The sequence below is a fragment of the Zosterops lateralis genome (assembly GCF_965231275.1).
Source record: "Zosterops lateralis genome assembly, chromosome: 3".
Lineage (NCBI taxonomy): Eukaryota > Metazoa > Chordata > Aves > Passeriformes > Zosteropidae > Zosterops > Zosterops lateralis.
The window spans coordinates 102840897-102863271 of NC_139764.1; the positions used below are offsets into that span (position 1 = coordinate 102840897).

The 22375-nt window shown below is 38.3% G+C and overlaps 1 protein-coding gene across 2 annotated transcripts; it reads left to right on the top strand.

Annotated features, from left to right (window-relative positions):
- Window positions 1-11: 11 nt before the first annotated feature.
- Window positions 12-22111, top strand: GEN1 (GEN1 Holliday junction 5' flap endonuclease). Of its 2 annotated transcripts, XM_083856777.1 has the most exons (15): window positions 12-251; window positions 2241-2360; window positions 2842-3044; window positions 4654-4840; window positions 6204-6380; window positions 8984-9094; window positions 10997-11070; window positions 11558-11649; window positions 12451-12601; window positions 12722-12758; window positions 12860-12940; window positions 13732-13862; window positions 17308-17369; window positions 17919-18062; window positions 18251-22111. In XM_083856777.1, exons 3-15 carry the CDS (start codon window positions 2884-2886, stop codon window positions 19654-19656), a joined length of 2814 nt encoding a protein of 937 aa, XP_083712903.1. In that variant the 5' UTR covers window positions 12-251; window positions 2241-2360; window positions 2842-2883; the 3' UTR covers window positions 19657-22111. The 2 variants fall into 2 exon arrangements, with proteins under 2 accessions (XP_083712903.1, XP_083712902.1); XM_083856776.1 differs by lacking the exon at window positions 2241-2360.
- Window positions 22112-22375: the final 264 nt, after the last annotated feature.

Genomic DNA, 22375 nt, shown 5'->3' on the forward strand with positions numbered 1-22375 from the left:
TGGCGCAGCGGGGCGGGAGTTTCAAACGCTGCCTGCGGGAACCGGCGGCTGCTCGGGGTTCTTATCCAGCGGGAAAGATCCTTCAGGAGGACTCTGCAAATGCCGGAGTGTGCCGCTGCCATCCTTCGGGTCCGCGGGTTTATCGGCAAAGCTCCGCTGGGGTAGCGCAGAGAGAGGAGGAGAGTTGTTAGAAACGTCTGGGCTTTCGTGTTCCGTCCGCCGTGTTTTTACTCCCTTTTAAAGGCCTCGGGGTGAGACATAAAATATACGCTTAGCCGTCTTTGCAAGTTATCTTGGTAATGTGTGAAAGTATCTCTGTATGAACTGAATTTCAGCGTTAAGGGTTTTCTGTAGTTATTTTCAAGTAACTGACACTTCTGGCAGTGTAAAAAACTTAGTAGGGCAGAATGTAGACTTAAAGCATTATATAAGATGTGCAAGCTTTATAGGTTTAGTGTGGTCTGGCCTAAAGAGACATTGAGGTTTTGTAGTGGGGTATTTATGTTTACTGTTAATTCTCTTTAATGATTTCTAAGTATATGAAAATAAATCGAGTTCACTCTTGCTTCTTTGGAAGTAGCCATCTCGCTAGGCTTGGAGGCTTGTGATGAACAAAGCTCTTAAATAAAATCCAAATAAACAGATCATTCATTTTAAGAGTAGTTGAGCTATTTGTACACTGAATTCAAATTTAAATATTTAATATTCTACGAAATACACTCAAAAAAAGCAAAGACTGGTAGGTCTTGCAGGCTTTCTTAACTCGCCCTTAGATATATGTTCAATGGGATATGAAAAACTGAAGACCTCAAATAGCTATACTTTATTACAATGGAAATGTTTTTTAAGTTTTCATTTTTTGTACTTTTTTATTATTGTAATCTAACCAAATGTAGGATGTTTGTAGTGTATTTGTCTTTCCCATTAAGTACCATGTGACACTCCATAACAATATTTAGAAACTGACTAACACAGTTGTTTTTTAAGAAATTGTATTGATGCAGACTAGCAGAAACCAAATGATAACGCCAAAGAGACATTTCCCTTCTTTGTTAGGTGTTCTCTCACTGAAGCTGAATTATTGTGCTTGTGTCTTTTGGGAAGGTTTGGGTAATTCCCCTGTACATCAGAGAAACTGATATCCTGGACTTCAAGAAATTGTACTGTGTAGTTGTATGCTTAATTTGTATTTTTAACTAATTTTATGGTGCTTGACATATAACAACAAAAGGAATACTCTATATGCATACAACTAAAATGAGGTTGAATGATTGCAGTTAAAGAAATGAATTAGAGGCCTAAATTCTGTTGAAAGTAAGTCTTAACATGAGAACTTGGTTTAAAAACAACCTGGAATTGAATAGCTGCCTTGCTTTAAAACAGAATTAGAGTACAAAGGAATGCACCCTCCAAAGGCAGGCTTGCTGTTCTGGCAGACTGGTGTTAAATGTGGGAGACAGATCTCCAAGCACTTGTAGGTCATCTAGTCTGATTTATTCAAAGGAGTGCTTTAATTTATCTGAGCATACAGTAGTGTCAAAAGCAGAAAGAAATACAAAACATTACAGATTGTATTTGATTTTTATATTCTAATATTGGAAGAGAAGAGAGAAAATAAATAAGCATGAGAGTTTGTACCATAAGACAGTGGAGGAATAAATTGGTTTTGTGAGGGGGAAAGCATATAAGTATATGCTAGAGGCCTTGTATAGAACTGGCAAGGTATGAAAAAAGAAAAAAATGACTGTGGTAATGGGGTACAATGGAGAGTGGAGCTGTGTAAGTAAAGTTACATGAGACAAAGAAACTTACCTCCTAGTGGGTGTATGTTTTCAACTCTCATGCATTATAGGTAGTGCTAGTCACACAATACCGAAATTGACCCAGTGAAAACACACACTGGTGTGTTTCTGCAGTCAGTGTTAGAAATGTGCCAGCATTTGTTTGGAAGGGAGATTCAGAACTCATCCTGTGTTGAGAACTTAGTGACAAGTTGGCCCAACCGGGTTTAAGGGCTCTGTGATTGCCTGAAGTAACAAGTGTGGGCTCTGTGCCTGCCTTAAATAACAAGTTGTTCAGAAATGTAACAATTTTCGGCTGAATGTGGATATCCCTGGCCAGAAATGAGGTCCACCATCTTGAGCCAGGTGTGCATGTTGGGTAGAGCTATTCCCCAAGCATCCAGGGCCAGAATAAAGTAATGCCTTCTTCTGAATACTACATTGGTGTTTTCTTCTCAGATTTCAGTGCCAATCACTCCTGAGTCCCTGCTCAGACAGATTCCCACCAGCATTGGATTAAAGCAGTAGGACAGTATGCCAGCTGGATGCAGCTTGAATTTCCAAAGCCAGAATTTCTGGGTATTGACCCCTCTAATATCATCTTGGAATGCAAGGAAAGTTTAAATTCTGTTGTCATTGTCAATACTCCTCAAATAGCTTTAAGATACTTCTATTTGAACAGAAAAATTTTAATGTGAATCCTACCTCAAATCAGGAAGTATTCCCCTTAAGAATCATGTGGTTTGTTTTTTGAATAAAACTTGGGTTGTATTTTTGTAAGGCATATGTGAGACTTGGAAATTAATATTTTTTCATTTTTTTTCTTTTCCTCAACTGAGTTTGTTTTCATTTTCAGCTTATTAGTAATGCAACTGTTCAGTCCAAAGAAGGTATTTGGTAATAAACCATCTGTGAACTAGAGTCACTACACTTAGAAGACTTGGTTGCAAGTGTTCTTGGCTCATAAAAGTAAAATTGATAATGACAAATGTATTTACCTTCTGAACCTCTCAGTCATAATACTTAATGTCATATTCTGAAGCTGTTTTATTTTGTTTAGTCTTCACAGTTAAAATCTACCTTCTGACAACAAGCTAAAACAATGGGAGTGACTCATCTGTGGCAAATCCTTGAACCCGTGAGACAACCTGTCAACCTGAGTAGTCTCAGAGGGAAAACACTTGCTGTTGATTTAAGTTTGTGGGTTTGTGAAGCACAGACTGTTAAAAAGATGGTTGGAGTAGTTACCAAGCCGCATCTCAGGTATGGTGTCCGTATAAGTTATTCAAGCTAGAAGCCTTGGAGATATATAATTTAAATGTGTTATTTATTCTATAAAATTCTAAGTCTGAAATTCATATGACTGGTGTTTTGATTCAGTTATCACTTATGCTACACATGTAAAGGGTTTGAAGTTAATTCTTAGCAGGGCACCATGTTGAATTGAATATGTTTAAATCATTCTTCAGGACTTGGAACAAACTTGAAGAATGTGTATATATTTTTAATTTAAATGACTTACCTAAGGAATGGCCATATCTAAGCATCTATAATTTCAAAGCACTGTTTTCTGCAAACAGTGTTGACAAAAATGAAAATACACACAAATTTTCATCAGTTATCCATGCAGAATACTGAGTTATTAGATGGTGTTATGCACTCCTGTGACCTCTGTTGAATTCAGCATGGTATGAAATATCAGCATGATACAAAATCTCAGCGTTTTCCGAGAATAATGTCTTAAAATGTTTTATACTTACAAGCCCAACTGGATAATTAACTATAAAACTGACAGCACGACCAAGGTTATTACATCAGTCTGGTAGGATGTCCTGTGTGCAGTGGAAAGGAAGCATCAGTCCAGATCTCCAAAGCAAGACACAGGGTTGAACAAATTTCTACCAAAAAAAAATGTTCTACCTGTTTTCTGAGAGTTGAAAATTAATTTTTTTCTTGAAAATTTGTATTTTCAAGTAACTTATTGTATGGATTGATTTCTTACATTATGTGTGAAAATACAACTAACCTCAAAAGACCAGCTTACTGTTTTTTGCCAGTAGTAACTGTTAAAAACGAGGCTGAAAATCTGGAATTAGAAAAAAAATTGGCCAATCATTTATTGGAACAAAAGGACTATTGGAACAGCAAAAGGGTCAGGTTAGTCCTGAACCCTTTAGGACAAGCCACAGTAACAAACTACATATGGTCCCATACGGGCACTTCCCCACAGTGTCCCTCAGAGAAAAGGCGAGCCTCACCCTGTCATCCCCTTTTATCTTCTCCCTTCTTCCCATGATTGGTGGATTTTGGATCCTTGAGATGATTGGCTCGTTTTCCGGGGTTCTGTTGGTCCTTAGCAGGAGCTCCTCTGGCCCAATCACCATTTCCCGCTTTGGAATGATTGGTCAGTTTTGTCCACCAGTCATTGACCTGGAGTGATGTCTTGATTCGGAGCCTGCTGTGGGGGAAGAAGGATCCCTTCTTTCTTCCCTCTCTCTCTGGTGACAGCCTGGAAAATACTGTAACAACTCTTTAACTGTAACTTCTTACACTCCTGCTATTTAAAACTTATAGTGACAATTTAGACAAACTTAAAATCACAACTGTACAAAATTTATGGTAACAACTCGTACAAAGCTACAGATGGAAATAACACTTATGAGATACAGAAACATTTGTGACAGACACATACAAAGTTGCAAATGGAAATGGAAAATTATAAGATACATATCTATACACTTAGAACTAAAACATCTAACTTTAAACGTTTATAACAATAGGGTCAGGAAAATATAAAGGATATAAGGAAGATGTTTGAAGAAATCAGTCTTCACAAATAGTTCAGCTTATGGAGCACTTTGCTTTATTGCAGAAACCTATTTTTTCGGTTCTCTTTCTTTACATCAATGGGAATTAAATTAGTGTTTGTCATGGAAGGAGAGGCCCCCAGGTTGAAAGCAGACACCATGAGCAAGAGGAATGAGATCCGCTATGGGCCTTCAAAGAAATCTGGAGCTGTAAGAACAGGGAGATCTTTATTTAAAGCCATGTTAAAAGAGGTGAGTAACTGAGTGTTAAAATGTTTTTAATGTGACAGAAATCTTAATCAAATTAAACACAGGAACTTGAAATAATTGATAGCTTTTGCTACAACCCAGCCCTGAAGGCCAGGTAACTGAGGTTCTTGTTAATAGATTCCTTTGGAGCAGACTAGGGTGGAATGACACTGAATGACTGGTGTGTACATCTTTTACACCTGAGTCATTGTGTGGATCTTTTACACCTGAGCCAGTTGTCTAAGTTGGCAAGAGAAAAAGCATTATTTCACCCCACAGGATCTGTTGACTCTTGGCCTCACCCAGCTCAAAAAACCAGCTTGTTTGCTAAACAAAGGCAGGTTTGTTGTGTCATCCTCCCATGGTGGGTATGCACCCCCTCTGTCATACCAGATGGGAGGTTTTACCAACACACCCAAAAATTCTCCTCTTCAGCTGGGGGTGCAAACCTGGCCTCAGCAAAGCACCTGCTGCTTTTTTAAATGACCAGTTGTTTCAGTCATTAACACCCAATATTTCAGTCTCTCACAGCTTTATACACAACACAGATGTAAACAGCATTTTGAGGTTTGAAGGAATGTGCGCCTTTGAAGTCAGGCCTTACAGAAGAGAAACAGTGTCAGAATAATTCTCTCATTGATATGTTCCTGTGCATGTTGTGCTGTTGTGATTGACAACCATAACTGAGCATTTATTGCAAAATTTAACTTTGCTGTTCTTTTATAGTGTTTGTATCCTCGAGCCCCCGTTAACTATTTCTGTCTATTCAAAATTTTATGAAGTGTAATTTATGGATACTATAATTTATGGGCTTCACTAGACTGTGCATACCCGTTCATGTTTTATTCTTAAATTCTAAAATAAAATATTTTCTCTGGAATTTTTAAGTATATATTGTTGTATCTTCTGCAATGATCCAGTCTTGGTAGGATGACAGCATTGTACTTTTCTGCTTGATATTCTTGGGGAGTTTAGCACCTGTTGGAAGATGTCTGTTCTGGCTCAGCATTCCTGCTTGAATAAACAGCATTACTTCACAAAGATAAATACTCCTTTGTTACTATTTAGGATGTCTGAAAACATCCTAAATACCTGTTTAAAGTGTAAAGATTTTTGTGAAGGTGTGGCCATTAATCATGCTGTGTTCAAGTCCTGTAATTAATACTTAGCTCTTTGTGAATACTTATTTTTCACTGTTTGCAGGAAATTGTTTTTTGCTAAAGTAGTGCTTTCATTGATGTAGTGCTATATAGGCAGAGCAACAGTAGTGGTTTTTATATGCACTTGTGTCTGAGAAAGTGCATGCTAATAAGTGAATTTAATAGCTCAGCATTCAGCCTCTTTCCTTTTGTGTTCCTTCTTTTAGTGTCTTGAACTGCTGGAGTGTTTAGGTGTCCCTTGGGTTCAAGCAGCTGGAGAAGCAGAGGCAATGTGTGCCTACCTAAATGCAAAAGGATTTGTTGATGGCTGCATTACCAATGATGGAGATGCTTTCTTGTATGGAGCTGAAACAGTTTATAGGAACTTTGCCATGAACGCCAAGGTAATGTACCTCACCCTGTTTCCACCCTTTCTGTAGACTCTTTACAGAAGTGTAAATAGAAAGAAGGGACTGAAAATGTTCCTGTCTTAAACATACAATTTTAAACAACTTCAACTACTACAAGGTAAGTTTAATAACATATAAGTATTTTTTCATTTGATTCACTGGTAATTCTTGTATTAGCTGTGAGAGGAAAACTACTGGGAACTGGGTAATACTGCCTGTGTTTGTAGCACCCTGTGGTGTCTCATATAAAGCTAAATAGCAACATTTTTTTTCCCCGTTTCCTCCTTTATAGTGGAGAAATTTAGTGAAGTAATTGCTTCCTATAAATTTTATCCTTAGGTCATATGAGATTGATCAGCCTCCTGGGTCTAATAAGTGTTCACATACTTGCATTGTATAGGTTCATTTTATTATGAATATACTTGCAATTAATGCTGTGTGTCCCATCTGAATCTGAATATGGTATGGATTGTACATCTGTATCATAATCAATTTTTGTGATCATTCAAAAAACCAAATAATTTATAGCCTTAAACTGAAGTGTTCATTTGTTAAAAGTACAATTTTCCAGAACTGGTGAAAAACTACCCCAAATTTTTATAACTTAAAGTGTTTGTCTGAAAGACTTGTGGAGAAAATACTTCAGACATATGAGAAAATCAATAGAACAAAAGAAGTGCACTACAAATAATTAACTCTTAAAATAAATAATTAGGGTTGATCGAAGGTTATTTGCTTTGGTGACACCATGTTTGAATTCTTCCTGGTTTTTTCATTTGGCTTCCTTGTATTTATCACCAGCAATGAAGGCAAGCTCAGTCTTTCAGGTGTACTTAGTTACATACATAGGTCAGCTTAAAAAATAGTTTGTGAGCATGCATCTGTCAGGGGCATCTGTTCTAGCAAAATGGATCACTTTAGTTTGTTTGCTTGTCGGGGGATTTTTTTGTCAGGATTGAGGAGGACAATGGCCTATGTTTTAATTCACGTTAATCTTGATTCCATTTTGTATTTGAGTCTCTTTACCTTTCAAATAATCCTTTAGCTTATGCCTAATATGTTAGGTAACATTTTTATTATTTTTCTTTTATTTTACTTAAGTAGTACATTTGAAATGTTTGCATGTATTTTAAAAACTTCCCTTCCTGAAATGACTTGCACAGCCACTAGGATTTGATAATGTTAGTTTTGCCACACTTTTTTCTACAGGTAGTAAACAATAAAAACACCTACAATCACAGAATATACTGAGTTGGAAGGGACACATCAGGATTGTTGAGTCCAGCTCCTGGCCCTGCACAGGATGCCTCAAGAGTCACACCATGTGCCTGAGAGCCTTGTCCAAACACTTTTTTAACTGTCAGGTGTACCTTGGTGCTGTGACCACTTCCCTGGGAAGGCTGTTCCCGTGCCCAGCCACCCTTTGGTGAAAAATGTTTTCCTGATACTCAACCCAAACTCCCCTGGCACAGTTCCATGCTGCTTCCTCGTGTCCTGTCACTGGTCACCAGAGTGAAAGGATCAGAGATCAGTGTCTGCCCCTCTCTTCCCCCTTGGGAGGATGTTGAAGGCTGCAGTGAGGTCTCCCCTCAGTCTCCTCCAGGCTGAACAAACCAAGTGATCTCCTCACAGGGCTTCCCTTTAAGGCCCTTCAACATCTTTCTTGCCTCTTTTGGGTGCTCTCTAATGGCTTAATGTATTTTTAATACTGTGGCACCCAAAGCTGCCCCCAGCACTGGAGGTGAGGCTGCCCCAGTGCAGAGCAGAGCAGGACAATCCCCTCCCTTGCCTGGCTGGCCGTGCTGGGCCTGAGGCCCCCAGGACAGGGCTGGCCCTCCTGGCTGCCAGGGCACTGCTGGCTCATGTTCAATTTGCCATCAGCCAGGACCCCCATGTCCCTTTCCCCAGCTCTGCTCTCCAGCCTCTCATTCCCCAGTCTGTGCACACAGCCAGGGTTGCCTCATCCCAGATGCAGAACCCAGCACTTCCCCTTGTTAAACTCCATAAGGCTGATGAATGCCCTTCTCTCTAGTTTGTCTCTCTGCCCTTCAGGGAGTCAACAACTCCTCACAATTTAGTGTTGTTGGTAAACTTACTTACTACTCCTTCCAGTCCTGAAATTGAATTAACCCTTTTGGTATCAAGTTCAGGATGTTGATGAAGATGTTGAGAAGTAGGCTGAGGATAGGAGCCCTGTGGAACTCCTCTAGTGAGAGGTGGCCAGGTTGATTTAACCCCATCCACTGTTACTCTTTGTGCCTGACCTGTGAGCCAGTTGCTCACCCATTGTATAACATGGTTATCCAGTTCTGTGCTTTTAGTTTCTTTCAATAGTTGATGCCCATACTTGAAGTTCCAGAACTGTAGTTGTTCGTGTGATGTCCATGCATTACATTATAAATTTTAATGGCAGTTTATTTTTTTTTTTTTAATTTTTTTTTTTTTTTTGTATTAGACCCCTCTTATGGGGTAGACCCCTTTCCTGCTGGTGTGGGTGAGTAGGGGTGAGTAAGCAGTCCCAACTGAATGTGACTCAGGGCAGTTCCTTCCCTCTAACAGATGTAACAGAAATAATATGCAATAAATTTCTCTTGCAGGATCCATATCTTGACAGTTACACAATGTCCTCTATTAAAGAGAAACTCGGTTGTGATAGAGAGTCTTTGATTGGGCTAGCAGTTCTTCTGGGCTGTGATTATCTTCCAAAGGTAAGCAATATAATTATTTTTCATTTGGTGCTTACACTGTCTTCAAAAACAGCAAAGTGTATCAAGGAAGGTGTGCATATGCAAAGCTTATGCAATGCATGATTACTGAGATCCAGTAGATGTGTAGTAAGTTACTGTAAAATCTATTTGTAAAAAGCTAAATATATTCAAAATGGTTCATGAACATCAGTCTTTCTTAGATTGCTTTGTGTTGTTCCAAACCTTTTCTATAGTGGAGGTGAAGGCAAAAGTTTAGATGCTGATTACATTTAGCCCAGGTGTGAGAACTCCATTTTTTATGAGGATGCATTGTAACAAGTCACATACAAGAGCATCCCTGGCAGAGGAGCTGTGGAAAATGAGAAAAAAATGGCTTTGTCTGTGCTCTGTGGAAGACATAGTAGTGATAGTTTTGAGCTGTAGTTATTAGTAAAGGCAGTTCTGGGTGCAGTTTGGATGTATTCCTGTTCCATATAATTAAATATATAATATATGAAGAATTAGAAATGATCTATTTGGAAATTTATCTAATGAATTGAGAGGAATCTCACTCATTACTACTTCACTTTTTTCTTTCCTGTAAAGTCTTGAGTTCTTTTTTGAGACTTTGAACAGCTGTTGTAATTGCTATTTGAAGGGGGAAAAAAAAGTAGGATGAAACTTGATTTCCATACAGTTCGTCATGTAGTGACTTCAGGCAATGGTTGCTCCCATTCAGGCTTGCGGTGGATATCTAGTTATTCTAAAATAATTGTGTCCCAATTTGATAAAACTATCCTTTAAACAACTGATACTACTGGAAAAAGCAAACCTTTCATTTATTTTTTTTTTTTTTTTTGCTTCTGTTATAGGTATCTGTAAGTAGTTTGTTATTACTGTGTAAAGAGAGGGAGTAAAAATAAACAGTGGATAATCTGTGGTTATTGTACCAAAACAGCTCCTGAAATGTCAGGTTCTTACATAGTCCTAAAGTGTCACAATTATGTGATGTCAGATAGGCCCTTTGAGTTATTGCAGCTCAGCAAAGTAGATGAAGACAATCTTTTAAAGAAAGCTGAATTACAGGAGTGCATTGGGAATGAAGATTGGCAGAACAGGTAAATGAGAGTACCACACTATAATTGCACTTGAATTGTTGAAAATACATCAAAATAATGTTTTCCTTGCAGAAGTTGAATATCTGACTTTCCTTGAATGTCTGACTGTAGTCCGATGAAGACTTGGTTTGAAATATAGATTTATTTTATAAGGTTGTATGTATTCAGTTGTGTCATTACAGCTGAATAAATATATATTTATTTGTAATGATGCTGTAGAAAGTACACTCAATATGATCTTTATAATCAGATGTATTGATTTTTGGTGAAATGGAGTGAAGATTGAAAGAACTGGAGAGCAATATGTGTGTTTTAAATAATGGACTGATACAATAGTTTGGCTCAGAAGGGACCTCTGAAGTCTCTTATTCCAATCCCCCTGCAGTGAGGGACATCTTCAATTAAACCAGGTCACTTAGAGAGAGCCCCATTCCAACCTGACCTTGAATATTTCTGGAATGGGGCAGCTACCACCTCTCTGGGCAACCTGTGCCAGTGTTTCACTTCATTGTAACTTCTCTATTCTGAACTTCTTTTAGTTTATTATTTCTTTCTACTTATTTCTTTGTCTTGTTTTATCTGAGGTGCTGTTGAGCATAAGAACAACTTATGTCTTACACTGGCAGTACAGCTGTAATTTGTCACCTTCTCTGCCCTTAACCTTGGTCAAAAATATTTTTCTCAATTTATTCTCAACATCTGGAATCACATTTTGTCATTTCTTTACGCTATGTAATAAAGATGTTTTTTGTGAAAATATTAATATTTTGTTTTTAATTAAATAATATTTCATGTTTCTCTATAGGGGGTTCCAGGAGTTGGGAAGGAACAAGCTTTAAAGTTAATCGAGACTCTGAGAGGTCAAAATTTACTGCAAAGGTAAAATGGAAACTTATGTAAGTGCTTTTATATTCAAAGATTTAATTTGTAATTCAGCTCCAGGACAATATTTAGGGAGGATATTACCACATTCCTTACCTTGTATATGCTAAAGAAATTGGATGTTTTGCTAGGCAAAACACTCTTATTTGTTTTAAACATTAGCTGGCTCCTAACTCTTGGTTAGGAGCTGGCAGTTATAAACTGATATATTGGAGTGAAAGTTATAGAGACTGATGAGACTTGCTGATTTTTTATTGGGTGGTGGATTAGGATTTGAGATACCAAGTGCTTTCTAAGTTTGTTTATCATAATGTGTGTGTCAACACTAGAAACCCAACATGATGCACTGCAAAAGAACCCTGTTTCATAAGTTGAAAAACTGTTCCTTGGATAAATGCTTGAGAAGTATAAAGAGATTATTTTTCAGTGGTTTAAGTGTGAAAGCTAAAAATATTTCTTGATCCTTTTAACATCATCCTTTTAGGTTTGAGCAGTGGAAGGAACAATTTCAGCATGATGATAATCCACCTTTGGTTGTTAAAAGAGAAATTCACTGTTCAGAGTGCCATCATCCAGGTCAGTGTGAAAAGTGCTGAACTGTATTTTTAGCCAAATTGTTTACTTTTTATTATAGGGTGATGGGTTTTGTTTTATTGAGTTATGGGGGTTTTTTTCCTACTAGCATTAAATATACTTTTCAGCTTCCATTTTCATATTTTCAGTATTGTGTGTGCACCCTTTTTATATAAACACTTTTAAGGCTCGAGACTAATTTTCTTCAAACGTGGAACTAGTTGACAGCAGATGGAATCTTACCACAATGCTATTGTGGGATCCCTGATATTTGTCTTTTTGATCAGTAAAGACAGCATGTTATACTGCCTAGCAACTGTTTTTTAAGTTGCTTGAATTGGTCCTGCATCAAGAGGACAGAATCTCATCACTGATGAGGTTTGTGGCAGTGTTTTCTCAAAAAGAAATTAATCCCAAGGACCCTGATTTTGGTATCATGTTTGATCAGTGAACTCATTCAAATGTATCATTTGACAAAGGAAAAGCCTGATTCAAATAGATCATTTATATATGTTTTCCAGATTATCACACATTAATTACTCCTGTAGTTTTTAGATAATAAGTTTCCAGCTTAAGATCTGAAACTGTTGAGGGGAAAAGTCTTCAAAAAAATGGAAGCCTGCATGTCTTCTTCAGTTTTTACTGTAGATCCATACATGCAGCTAATGCACTCAGATCTGCTTACAGCTGCTGTTCACATCACATTCATATGTGTTCTGAGCTTTGTATTTGTAATATTGCATTTATAGGTTTGGAGATTTTGGGAACCCCTTTTCTCCTCACTTTGTGTGTCTGTTGCTGTAGGATCTTACAGGGAACATGAGCACAATGGATGTCAGTTCTGTGAAAGCGTGAGATGCTGCAAACCCAGTGACCCCAAACGCTGCTGCCCTTGTGCGTGGCATCAGTGGGAGCGAGTGAAACAATCAAATGCAGTGGAGGACAGTATCAGAAAGTAGGAATGGCCTGGAAATTTAACTGCTTTTCCCTGCATTCCTATGCAGGGTGAACATTTGGATTCTCCATTTTTTTCCCATTTGTCCTCAGTTCCTAACACATTTGTTTTTACCTGCAGAAAAGCCAAGAGTTGTGAGGGCTTTCCATTTTCTGAGGTAACAAACAAGCCTATTTAATATCAATTGTTTTAATCAATTGGTTTAAATTTCAGCTTTTTGCCCTCTCTTAAACTGTCTCTTTTATGTTTTATCTCAAGGTTATCCAAGAGTTCCTTGTAAACAAGAATAAATTGATCAGCATAAAGGAATGTCGAAGGCCAAATTTATTGTCCTTTCAGGTATATAACAAAATATTGAATATTCAGCTTTGTAGTCTTATTTATTACTAAGGAAGGCATCTGTGATAATTGTGATCTTCATTAGTAATTTTACTTGAAATAAGAATTAAAGAATCTTGCTACAACATCTTAATATACCTCACTGTTTTGAAAGCCTAAAATTGAAGATTTTGGAAAAAATCAATTGCTGTAAATAGGTAGATTAAAAAGTGGAAGAAAGAGAAAGCTCATTTGTCATTGTTTTGTTTTTCATTGTCCAATATTGCTTGATGGGGGTGAGGTTGTTAATATATGCACATTAGCATTGTTTTCTAGGAAGGCTTTTTACTTGCTTTTTATTGGCAAAATCAGATCTCTTACAATGTTTCATTTTTTGGGTTTGATGACAGTGTAAGAATTACGGATAGTAGAATAGACCACAGTTAAACAATGTGGCTTTAATGAAAATCCATGTTCATTGTCTCACATGTGAAATCTGTAACTTCCACAGCTCCTGGTAGAGCTGATGTGAATCTGACAAGGTGTTTAACAACTGTCTTATCCCTGCTGCTGCCACCACACAACTGTTCCCTTGGCTTGTCACTGACAGCTGATGGATGTGCCCTAGTAGGGATGGCTGTTCCCTCCCTTGGCAGTGAGGTATAAATATATAATTATATGATATATGAAAGCACTCTAGATATTTTTAACTATTTAGCCCAGTTTCCCAACTACATAACTATCTAAGCCTGATATCTAACAGTATAAAGAAAGCTTTAAAGTCTGGGATTTTTTTTTTCTAATACAAACAGCTATTTGCTTCAGAGAAGATGGAATGGACCAAACATTACGCCTGTAAGAAGCTGCTAGCACTTTTGACACGTTATGATATGATCCAGAGAAAATCTGGGTACATTGACTCCAAACAACTGCAGGCAATACGGTAATGTAGCTTGATTTCTTGGACTTAATATGTTTATTTCTGCTGGCAGATAAAAACCACAAGGTTTTTCTGAAAAAAAAGGAAATACGGTTTTCTTCCATCTTTGTTTCAAGCTTTGTGCTTGTTTTGAATAGAAGTAAAAGTTCAGATCCGTGCAACAATTCTACCACTGCTGCACAGAGTAAACATAGGGCAGTTTCATTCTAACTGGCAGTGCTTGTGCTCTCTACGATTGCTTTTTGTTTCTTTTCCTTGGATCTGCCTAGGTCTTCTTTTCAGGTTCTGAGCAGACATTTGATTGAAATCTGTGTCGTAAAATAAGAGTTCAGGCTTAGAAATGAGCATCTACAAATCCAGTCACAGTCTCTGATTGTTTATCAGACCTACCAGCTGTCATTGTATTATGTGTCGACACTACTTTTCATTCAGGACTGCTACATTTAGAAATGTAAAAATGGCCAAGTATACTGTTACTAAAAATGGACATGCAGGGAAGAAAAGGCAAGATAAGCATGTAATTACTTTCTCCCAGAATAATTTCCCTCCATCCAGATTTCTGTTACTTAGGCATTTACTGAGCCAGAATTAGTATTTTCTTATTCTTGTCAGCCCTCAATGTAATTTATTTTTTTAATGATCTAATCTTCTCTTAAACTTAAGTCAACTTCTAGAATCTACAGTGTCTGTTGGCAAATCTTTCCTTCACTTTGTGAAGAGAATTGTGACTTATTTTAACTTTATTTCATGGTTTCATTTCCCAAATTCTGGGCATCTGTGGACGGCAGGGAGAGAGAACTCTGCAAACTTGAGACACTCTTGAGAGAGCACGTGGTTTTATTGCAAGGGTCGTGGGTAAAGAGGGCCTGCCTTCAGCCACCAGCCTCGGCTGAAAGGATGCTTCAAGAAGAGAGGGGGAGGGAGAGAGAGAGAGGGGTAAGAGGCAAGAGAGGTGGCAGGGGTAAGCGAGGTAAGGTAAGAGAGATGGGGCAGGTAAGAGGCTGAGGACTTTGTTACAATACGTTATAGCTCCTTCTGTGTTGACTATTCTAATTTACAGTGACTAACCAGCCCGAGATACAAAACCTACAACCTTTGCATGTAGCCTATGAGAACTACTATATTACCATATCATCCTATATTCTAAACTCTAAACACTACCTTTTTTTATCTACCTTTTCCCTGATACCTTGGCAGGGTGGAGAGCAGCTACACCCTTGGGTCTCTTAATATCCCCTTGTTTGTTATCACTCCACTCATCTTCTAGCTAATCACTGTCTTCTTGCTTGCCATGCCTACATCTCAAAGCTGGCTTTGATTTCTATTTCACTCACAGGTTTTATATTTTTAGTATTTCTTGCCAGGCAATCATATTTGTAAGCTTTTTCTGTCTCATCTTTCCCAAATGAAAACCAAATTCTCCCAGCCTCCTTAATTCTGTTATTGGAAAAAGGTTAGTTCTTTTTCTGTGCTAGTCAAGGTTTTTATTGGGGCACAGGAGGATAGTCAATAGAAGTGTGATAGTCTCACTTTTGGGTTGATATGTCACAGTCTTGAATTAGTACTTCCAGAGATGCTGATCTATTCAGTGTTATCTTTCAAAAGACTGGGGAGACTGGTTGGAGAATGCTTTTTAAATAGATTGACAAGATAATTACCAACATTTACCTTGATGAATGAATTCATTAACATTCTCTGTTTATAACACTTTCTGGAGTTTCAAGAGTTTAAAAGACAGATGGTGTGTGCTCTCAATGATATTTTTTTTTTTTTTTGTTAACAAGTGTTTAAAAATGCAGTACTGTTTTGGCATAGGAAACTACTAAACTAGGGTGTAGATAGTCTTTTTAGAAAAATCTCATAGTGATTGACTGGCCCTGCTCAGTTCAAGTTCTATCTCTTCTCATGTTCTCATGCAAAAGATATAAATGACCCTGTCTGGTCATTCAGGAAATTGCTGTCCGAGGCAACAGCCTTCTCTGGCATTAGTATCTTAAAATCATAGAATCATTTGGTATGGAGAAGTCCAACCATTAACCTGGCACTGACAAGTCCACCATTAAACCATGTCCCTCAGTTTCATATCTACACATTGTTTAAATCAAATATCTCCAGGGATGGTGGCTCAACCACTTCCCTGGGCAGTTTGTTCCAATGCTAGACAACCCTTTCCATGAAGAATTTTTTTCTAATATCCAAGCTGGTCCTCCCCTGGTACAGCTTGAGCCCAGTTTCCTTCTTATCATTTGTTACTTAGGAGAAGAGACTGACCTCTACCTGGCTGCAGCCTCCTTTCAGGCAGTTGCAGAGAGCCATGAGGTCCTTCCTGGTCTAAACACTCCAAGCTTCCTCAGCTGCTCCTTTCACACCTGTGCTCCAGACCCTTCATCAGCTCCACTGCCCTTGTCTGGACATGCTGCAGCACATCCAGGGGCTCAGAAGTAGACACAGGATTTGAGGTGCAGTCTCACCACTGCTGAGTGCAGGTGGATGATCGGTGCCCTGGTCCTGCTGGCCACTCTATTGCTGATACAGGCCAGGTGCATTGGCCTTCTTGGCCACCTGGGCACACTCTGGCTCATGTTCAGCTGCTGTTGACCAGCAGCCCCAGATGCTTTTGCTCTTGGCCACTTTCCAGCCCCTCTGTCCCCAGCCTGTAGCACTGCAGGGGTTGTTGTGACCCAGGGGCAGGGCCTGGCACTTGGCCTGGTTGAACCTCATAGAATTGGCCTCAGCATCAGTCCAGCCTGTCCTGATCCCTCTGCAGAGCCTTCCTGCCCTCCAGCAGATCAACACTCCTGCTCAACTTGTGTGTGAATTGAATGAGAGTGCACTTGATCCCTCCATCCAGATCACTGATAAAGACATTAAACAGGACTGGCCCCAGCAGTGAGCCCTGGGAAGCCTCATCCGTGACTGACCTCCAGCTGGATGTAACTCCACACACCAGCCCTCTCTGGGCACTGGCCATCCAAACCATTTTTAACCCAAGCACTTAACCCAGCCATGAGTAGCCAGTGTCCCCAGGAGAAAGCTGTGGGAAATGGCATCAAAGGTTTTACTAAAGTCTAGGCAGACAACATCCACCCACAGCCTTTCGCTCATCCCCTTGAGTGGGTCATCCTGCTGAAGGAGATTAGGTTGGTCAAGCAGGACCTGCCTTTCAGGCAGGATGTTTGTAGGAAACTAAATTATGTTTGTCTGTTACAGAAGAGCTTTTTTATTTTGTGTAAATGCTCTTCGGAGTGTCCAATAAAAATGTTTCAGGGCTCAAACCTGTACTCCAAATTTTACTGTATAAGAATAGTGTATTTTTTAATGCATTTTTAAAATTTCTTTAAAAGGTGTACTAATTTCAATTTTACGAGAAGATTTTTTTTTTCTCCGAATCATTCCAAATTAGAATATTTTAGATTTAAGTAATTTAATGGACTTTCTCTTCTTACAGGATTGTTAAGACACGTGTTAAAAATGGAATTCCTTGTTTTGAAATTGAATGGCAAAAACCAGGTGGGTCTGGTTTCTATGTACATTATGAAACAAAGCAGTTCATAGAAAAAGATAAAATCAAGTTTTAAAGAGGACAAGAGTTTGGCAACACTCTGAAGCAATGGAATGTGGGCGAGATTGGAAACTGTTCTGTGGAAATAGCAGGAAATGTACATCAAGTTTCACACACCCTGAAAGAAAAGCAATGCTTTAAATAAAAAAAAAAAAAAACCCTAGAAAACAAGGGACTCAGTCCTCAGCCACTTTTTCTGGTACATGTTTATAAGATCTGAACTGTATATTTCATACCTTATTTCATACTATGCACCTGAAGCTGTCACTATTTACTAGCTAGTAAATTTTCTGTGCTGCCGGACTCCTCCCCTGTAGTGTCCCCATTTGTGCCAGGAGACTGGCAGGAAGAAAAAGATTTACTTGTAGATAAATCTCAAATATCATAGTGTTGACCTTTTCTACCTTCTTTGTACTCAAATCTTTGCTGTTTGGTTTTTCATTTCCTACTTTGACATGTGTATATTTGTATCAAAAGTACATTCATTATTTTTTCAGAACATTATGTTGATCCAGAAGATGAGCCTGTAGAGTTGTTTGTAGTCACAATAGAAGAAGAGTCTTTGTTTCAGGCTGCTTATCCTGATGTTGTTGCCCTCTATCAAGTGGAAAAGTCAGGAGTTCTTCAGAAGAAACAGAAGAGTAAGTCCAGAAGCTTATTTCTTTTGTATATTTATGTGAATTTATGTATCTTGCCAGAATGCAAAAAACATTTCTTCCACTCTTGAACAATATCATGCCAAAACAAGATGAGGGCATGATGCACTGAGAAATATGAACTGTGATCTATATGATATTCAAAGTGCACTTTTTATTATTTTTCTTTTCAGAAAAGAAAAACAGACCAGAAGAAAAGGAATTACCAAATGCTTATGATGAAGTTACCAGTCTTCTGTCTCAAATTAGTTTAAAGCCTACATGCAGAATGTATGTGCAACACTCCATGTCAGATACAAAAGCTTCCCCAGAAGATCAGACACAGCAGAGAAGTGCTGAATCAAAAGATGTAGCATTGCCTTCAGCTTCCTGCACAACAGCAGTTTACATGTCAACATCAGCAGCTGCTGTTGCTGGCCCAGCTGTGCCCTCACAATGCACTAAGTATTCAGGGGTAACATCCTCTTCCTCTGTGCCAGCTGCTCTGCAGCTGAGCAGTGCTGATGGGAAAGGAACCTCCTCCAGCACTTCACCAGCCCATGGAGGGGATGACCATGATCCAGCAGCTGGCTTAACCACATGCATAAAGCACTCACATCCACTAAGTCATGAAACAGTAACAAATAGCTCAGAATATTCTGATGTTACACAGTCTGATGTGCATTCCGATAGTGAAGGTGATTTGTTCTCAAATGATGCTGTGGGACAAGTTGAGGAGTGGTCTTTAAGCCAGCGAATACTTAAGAAGGCTCCCATTCCATCACGGCCTTTGTCTGAAGATGTAGTGCCACTGGAGTCTCTGAATTGTTTTAAACAAACAAAAGAAACATTGAATCCTGATAGAAATCATGTCTCTTCCTCATGTCAGTTGAATAACCTAGTGCAGGAAAGTAAAAATGTTCTATCAGAAAACTCTGCAAGTGAATGCAGCATAGATATCTATCAAGATGTGTGCAAAAAAGCTGACATCCTGGCTGAAATGGTGCAGAAAGACCCTTATATTGGTGGTCCAGCATCTCTAGCCTTCAGTGGGCAAACAACAAAGACACTTTATCCTGGGTCTGAGATGCTTCCAGCATCTCAAAAGCCAGCAGATGCAACTGGCTGCCACATTAAAGAAGCTTCTATTGAAACTACTTGGAAAGCTTCTTTTAAAAAGAGTGTCTGTCAGAACAGATGCTCTTCTAGTGAAGACAGTGATGATGGGCACATGGACAAAATCCTGGTTTGTGAGCAGCAGAAAAGGCAACTGAACCTTGGCCAGTTTAAAAAATGTGTTACAAAGAAAAGGAGTAGTGCTGTTCCTGGCAAAAGGACAAACAGTGACTCAGCCCTTACAATTAAAGGGGAGAAGAAAACCACCAATTTAAAGAAAGATGTTAATAGTTTCTCAATGCAGGTATCTCTAAAATCATCCTCTGTAGAGGAAGCTACTTGTTCCCAAAGTCCAGAGCAACCAATTGAAAGGTTGGGTTCTGATCCCACACAGGAAGACAAAAGTACAGCTGTGCCTTATTCGTGGGCAGACAGCCCCCTTCCCCTGTCTGAAAGACTGAAAAGAAGAATCAAAATCAATTAGGTTCTCCATAAAATAGATTACGATAGCAATTAATTATCAGTTAACTATCAATTAACTGTCAATTCTTGAAGAGTTCTTTCTCACAGTTTTTGCAGTATGCTCTATCAATCTTATGTGAACACAGTTTTGATGACTAGGAAGTGCTGAAGTCACTGGAGCTGAAGTTTGGAACTAAAATGTCAGTAAAAGTACCAAACAGTTGATTATAGGCAAGTACCAGCCATTCTGGGTGTGTTTACATTGTGAACTTGATAGATAAGCACCAGGATACACTATGCAAGGATGAAGGAGATTTATTGAAGAAAAAGATGTTTTTTTCCCAACCAATTGTGTGGATTTTGTGTACATTTACTAGTCTTGCTTAAAAAAACACTTAGTAGAATAGTGCCTGCAAAGTGATGCAGCATTTTTAAACTGAAGTTCTCCATTTGGCTCCAGTAACTTAATACTGCACGTTTTGAAATGAGTTTTGAAATCCTGTGTTTCTGGCTGTGTTTACCGTCTCTTGAAGGACCAGACAGAGACACACAGCAGGTGTACCTCAAAGGGCAGCTAAATTTATATCTGCCATGCCCCATAATAAACTGTTCTTTGGGGATGTGCCTCTTCCAAAGAGTGGGATAAGCCATGTAAAGATGCTCTGGTGTTGTAGCTGTCATATCTAATATTTAAGGAAACTTGATGATTGTTTCAATTAAATTTAATTAAATTTAAATTTAATTAGGGCATTTTTTTCTTAAAGAAAGTTGAAATCCTATCTAACATTCACTTCATCATAGAGTGAAAGATAATTTACAGAAAATCTAATTATCAAATTGCTAATTCTTTGAATATAATGTTTGGAGTTTTTTTTAAAGGGGAAACTGGAGTATAATTATAGTTTTGAAGGTGCTCCTCCTGCCTCATAATAGAAGGAATCTCTGTTCATACACTATAAAAAGTTGTCTTCAGCAGTTGCCTGTTGAAGGAATGCCTCCTTGTCTGCATTTAGGTGCTTGTAACTTCTGTTCACCGGCCTTGTTAACAAGAGAAATTGTGCCTTACAAGATTTATTGTTAACAAGAGAAATTTAGAATATTTGTGCCTTAGTGAAAATGTCAGTTCTTCATAATGGTCAAGGACCAAGTTTGGAAACTGAATTCTGGATGTATTTAAGGAAGACATAGGTAGCCTTTAGCTAATATACTCTGTAATTAGCCAGAATGGTAGTTTGTTAGTTTACTCTGTGGGAAGATGGAAAAATTTTATTTATAATTGATTTTCCAAATGAGAAATGTATTCTGGAAATGAGAAAAAAATATCAAAAATATTGGAAACTTTTTTCTGGTTTTGAAGATGGTCTTTGTCTTCTGGAGACTCTCATGCACCCAGCTGATATGAGAGGGTAGCTGGAAGAATAATGTTGTGAGAGAGAGTGAGAGTGACCTGGGAATTTTAAGGGGAGAGATTCACAGCATGACAGAATTGCTTGGGTTGGAGGGGACCTTAAAATCATGTTTCCAAACCCCCATGCCATGGGCAGGGAACCACTCCTTATGCAGTGGTTATATCAGTAATGGAGAGATCTGAGCGGAGGGGTTTTGTGGAAAAACATTGTTCTTGGTTGTATATGATTCTTTTTTTTTTTTTTTTTGCTGATGATTATGAATACTGAAAGTTGTATTCATTTGTTTAAATTTTCATTAATAAAAATGCCAACATCATGTGAATAAACTCACTTTTGTTCCCTCCCAGGGTGTGGGGATGTGCTCTTTTGCTGGGGGAGGTCGTTCCGTTTTACCCACAATGTGTGGATCTCTGTGATTTAGGGCTTTCTTTAGAATTGAGGGACCAGAGTGGATTTTGGAGGGAATTTTCTTTGTTTTCCAAATCTGCTTGAGACTGCTTTAATGGATGAAGAGGTGAAAATACTGTCAGAATTTTGTGGATGATTAAAGTCAGGAGATATATGATATTAAGAACTGCAGAGGAAAAAATATTATGTTGCTGACTTTTCCTGCTAGTTAATTGGGTTTCACAAGTACAGTTCAAGCATGAAAAGCAGAAAATTTTCAATTTTTTTCATATGTAATGCATCCAAATTTTGTGACATTATTCTGCCACTATTTTAGAAGCAACAATAGATGTGGAAAAAAACCACCCCAACTGTGTGGAATACTCTATTTAGGCTGTAGCTGCTAATTACAGTAAATAAAAACATTTATCTTGAGGGGTGACTGTTGCTTGAATTAAACTTGTGATTCATTACAGAAGGGTGATTACAGTTTTTAAATTGTTTTGGTTTCTCATTTTTATGTAATTTACTTATAATGTTAAGATTAGGGATGATTTTTCTTTGGAGATTTTTATTGAGCTGTCTGCTTTGCAACCTCTCACACTTGTGAGAATGATGTTTAAATAAATTGAGGGGGTGTAACAGAACTTTCTTCTGCAGGGAATGTTTCTCCAGGATTATGTTAAACTGTCTGTAAGAATAAATCAGTTGATGCATCAACCTCATGAGCCTGAATAGATTTTCATTTATCGTCTGTCCTGATCTGTCTGAATAGGCTCTACCAGGATGCTTCATACAAAGAAATAAAACTGCACCTACTGTGGAGGTGGGGCAGGTAAGGGGCTGATTGTTCCTAAAGTCGTTTTCTGAAAGTCTCACTGTCTCTGTATCCCAGTGTCATTTTTTCATTGGTAGAGATTATTAATGGAATAATAATATCCATTA

What these genes read in the sequence shown, in the direction of transcription:
- GEN1 (XM_083856777.1), top strand. Translation starts at nt 2,884, where the DNA reads ATGGGAGTGACTCATCTGTGGCAAATCCTTGAACCCGTGAGACAACCT. An exon ending in GGTCAAAATTTACTGCAAAG is followed by an intron (nt 11,071 to 11,557) that starts GTAAAATGGAAA and finishes TCATCCTTTTAG; the next exon opens with GTTTGAGCAGTGGAAGGAAC. An exon ending in GTGGAGGACAGTATCAGAAA is followed by an intron (nt 12,602 to 12,721) that starts GTAGGAATGGCC and finishes TTTTACCTGCAG; the next exon opens with AAAAGCCAAGAGTTGTGAGG.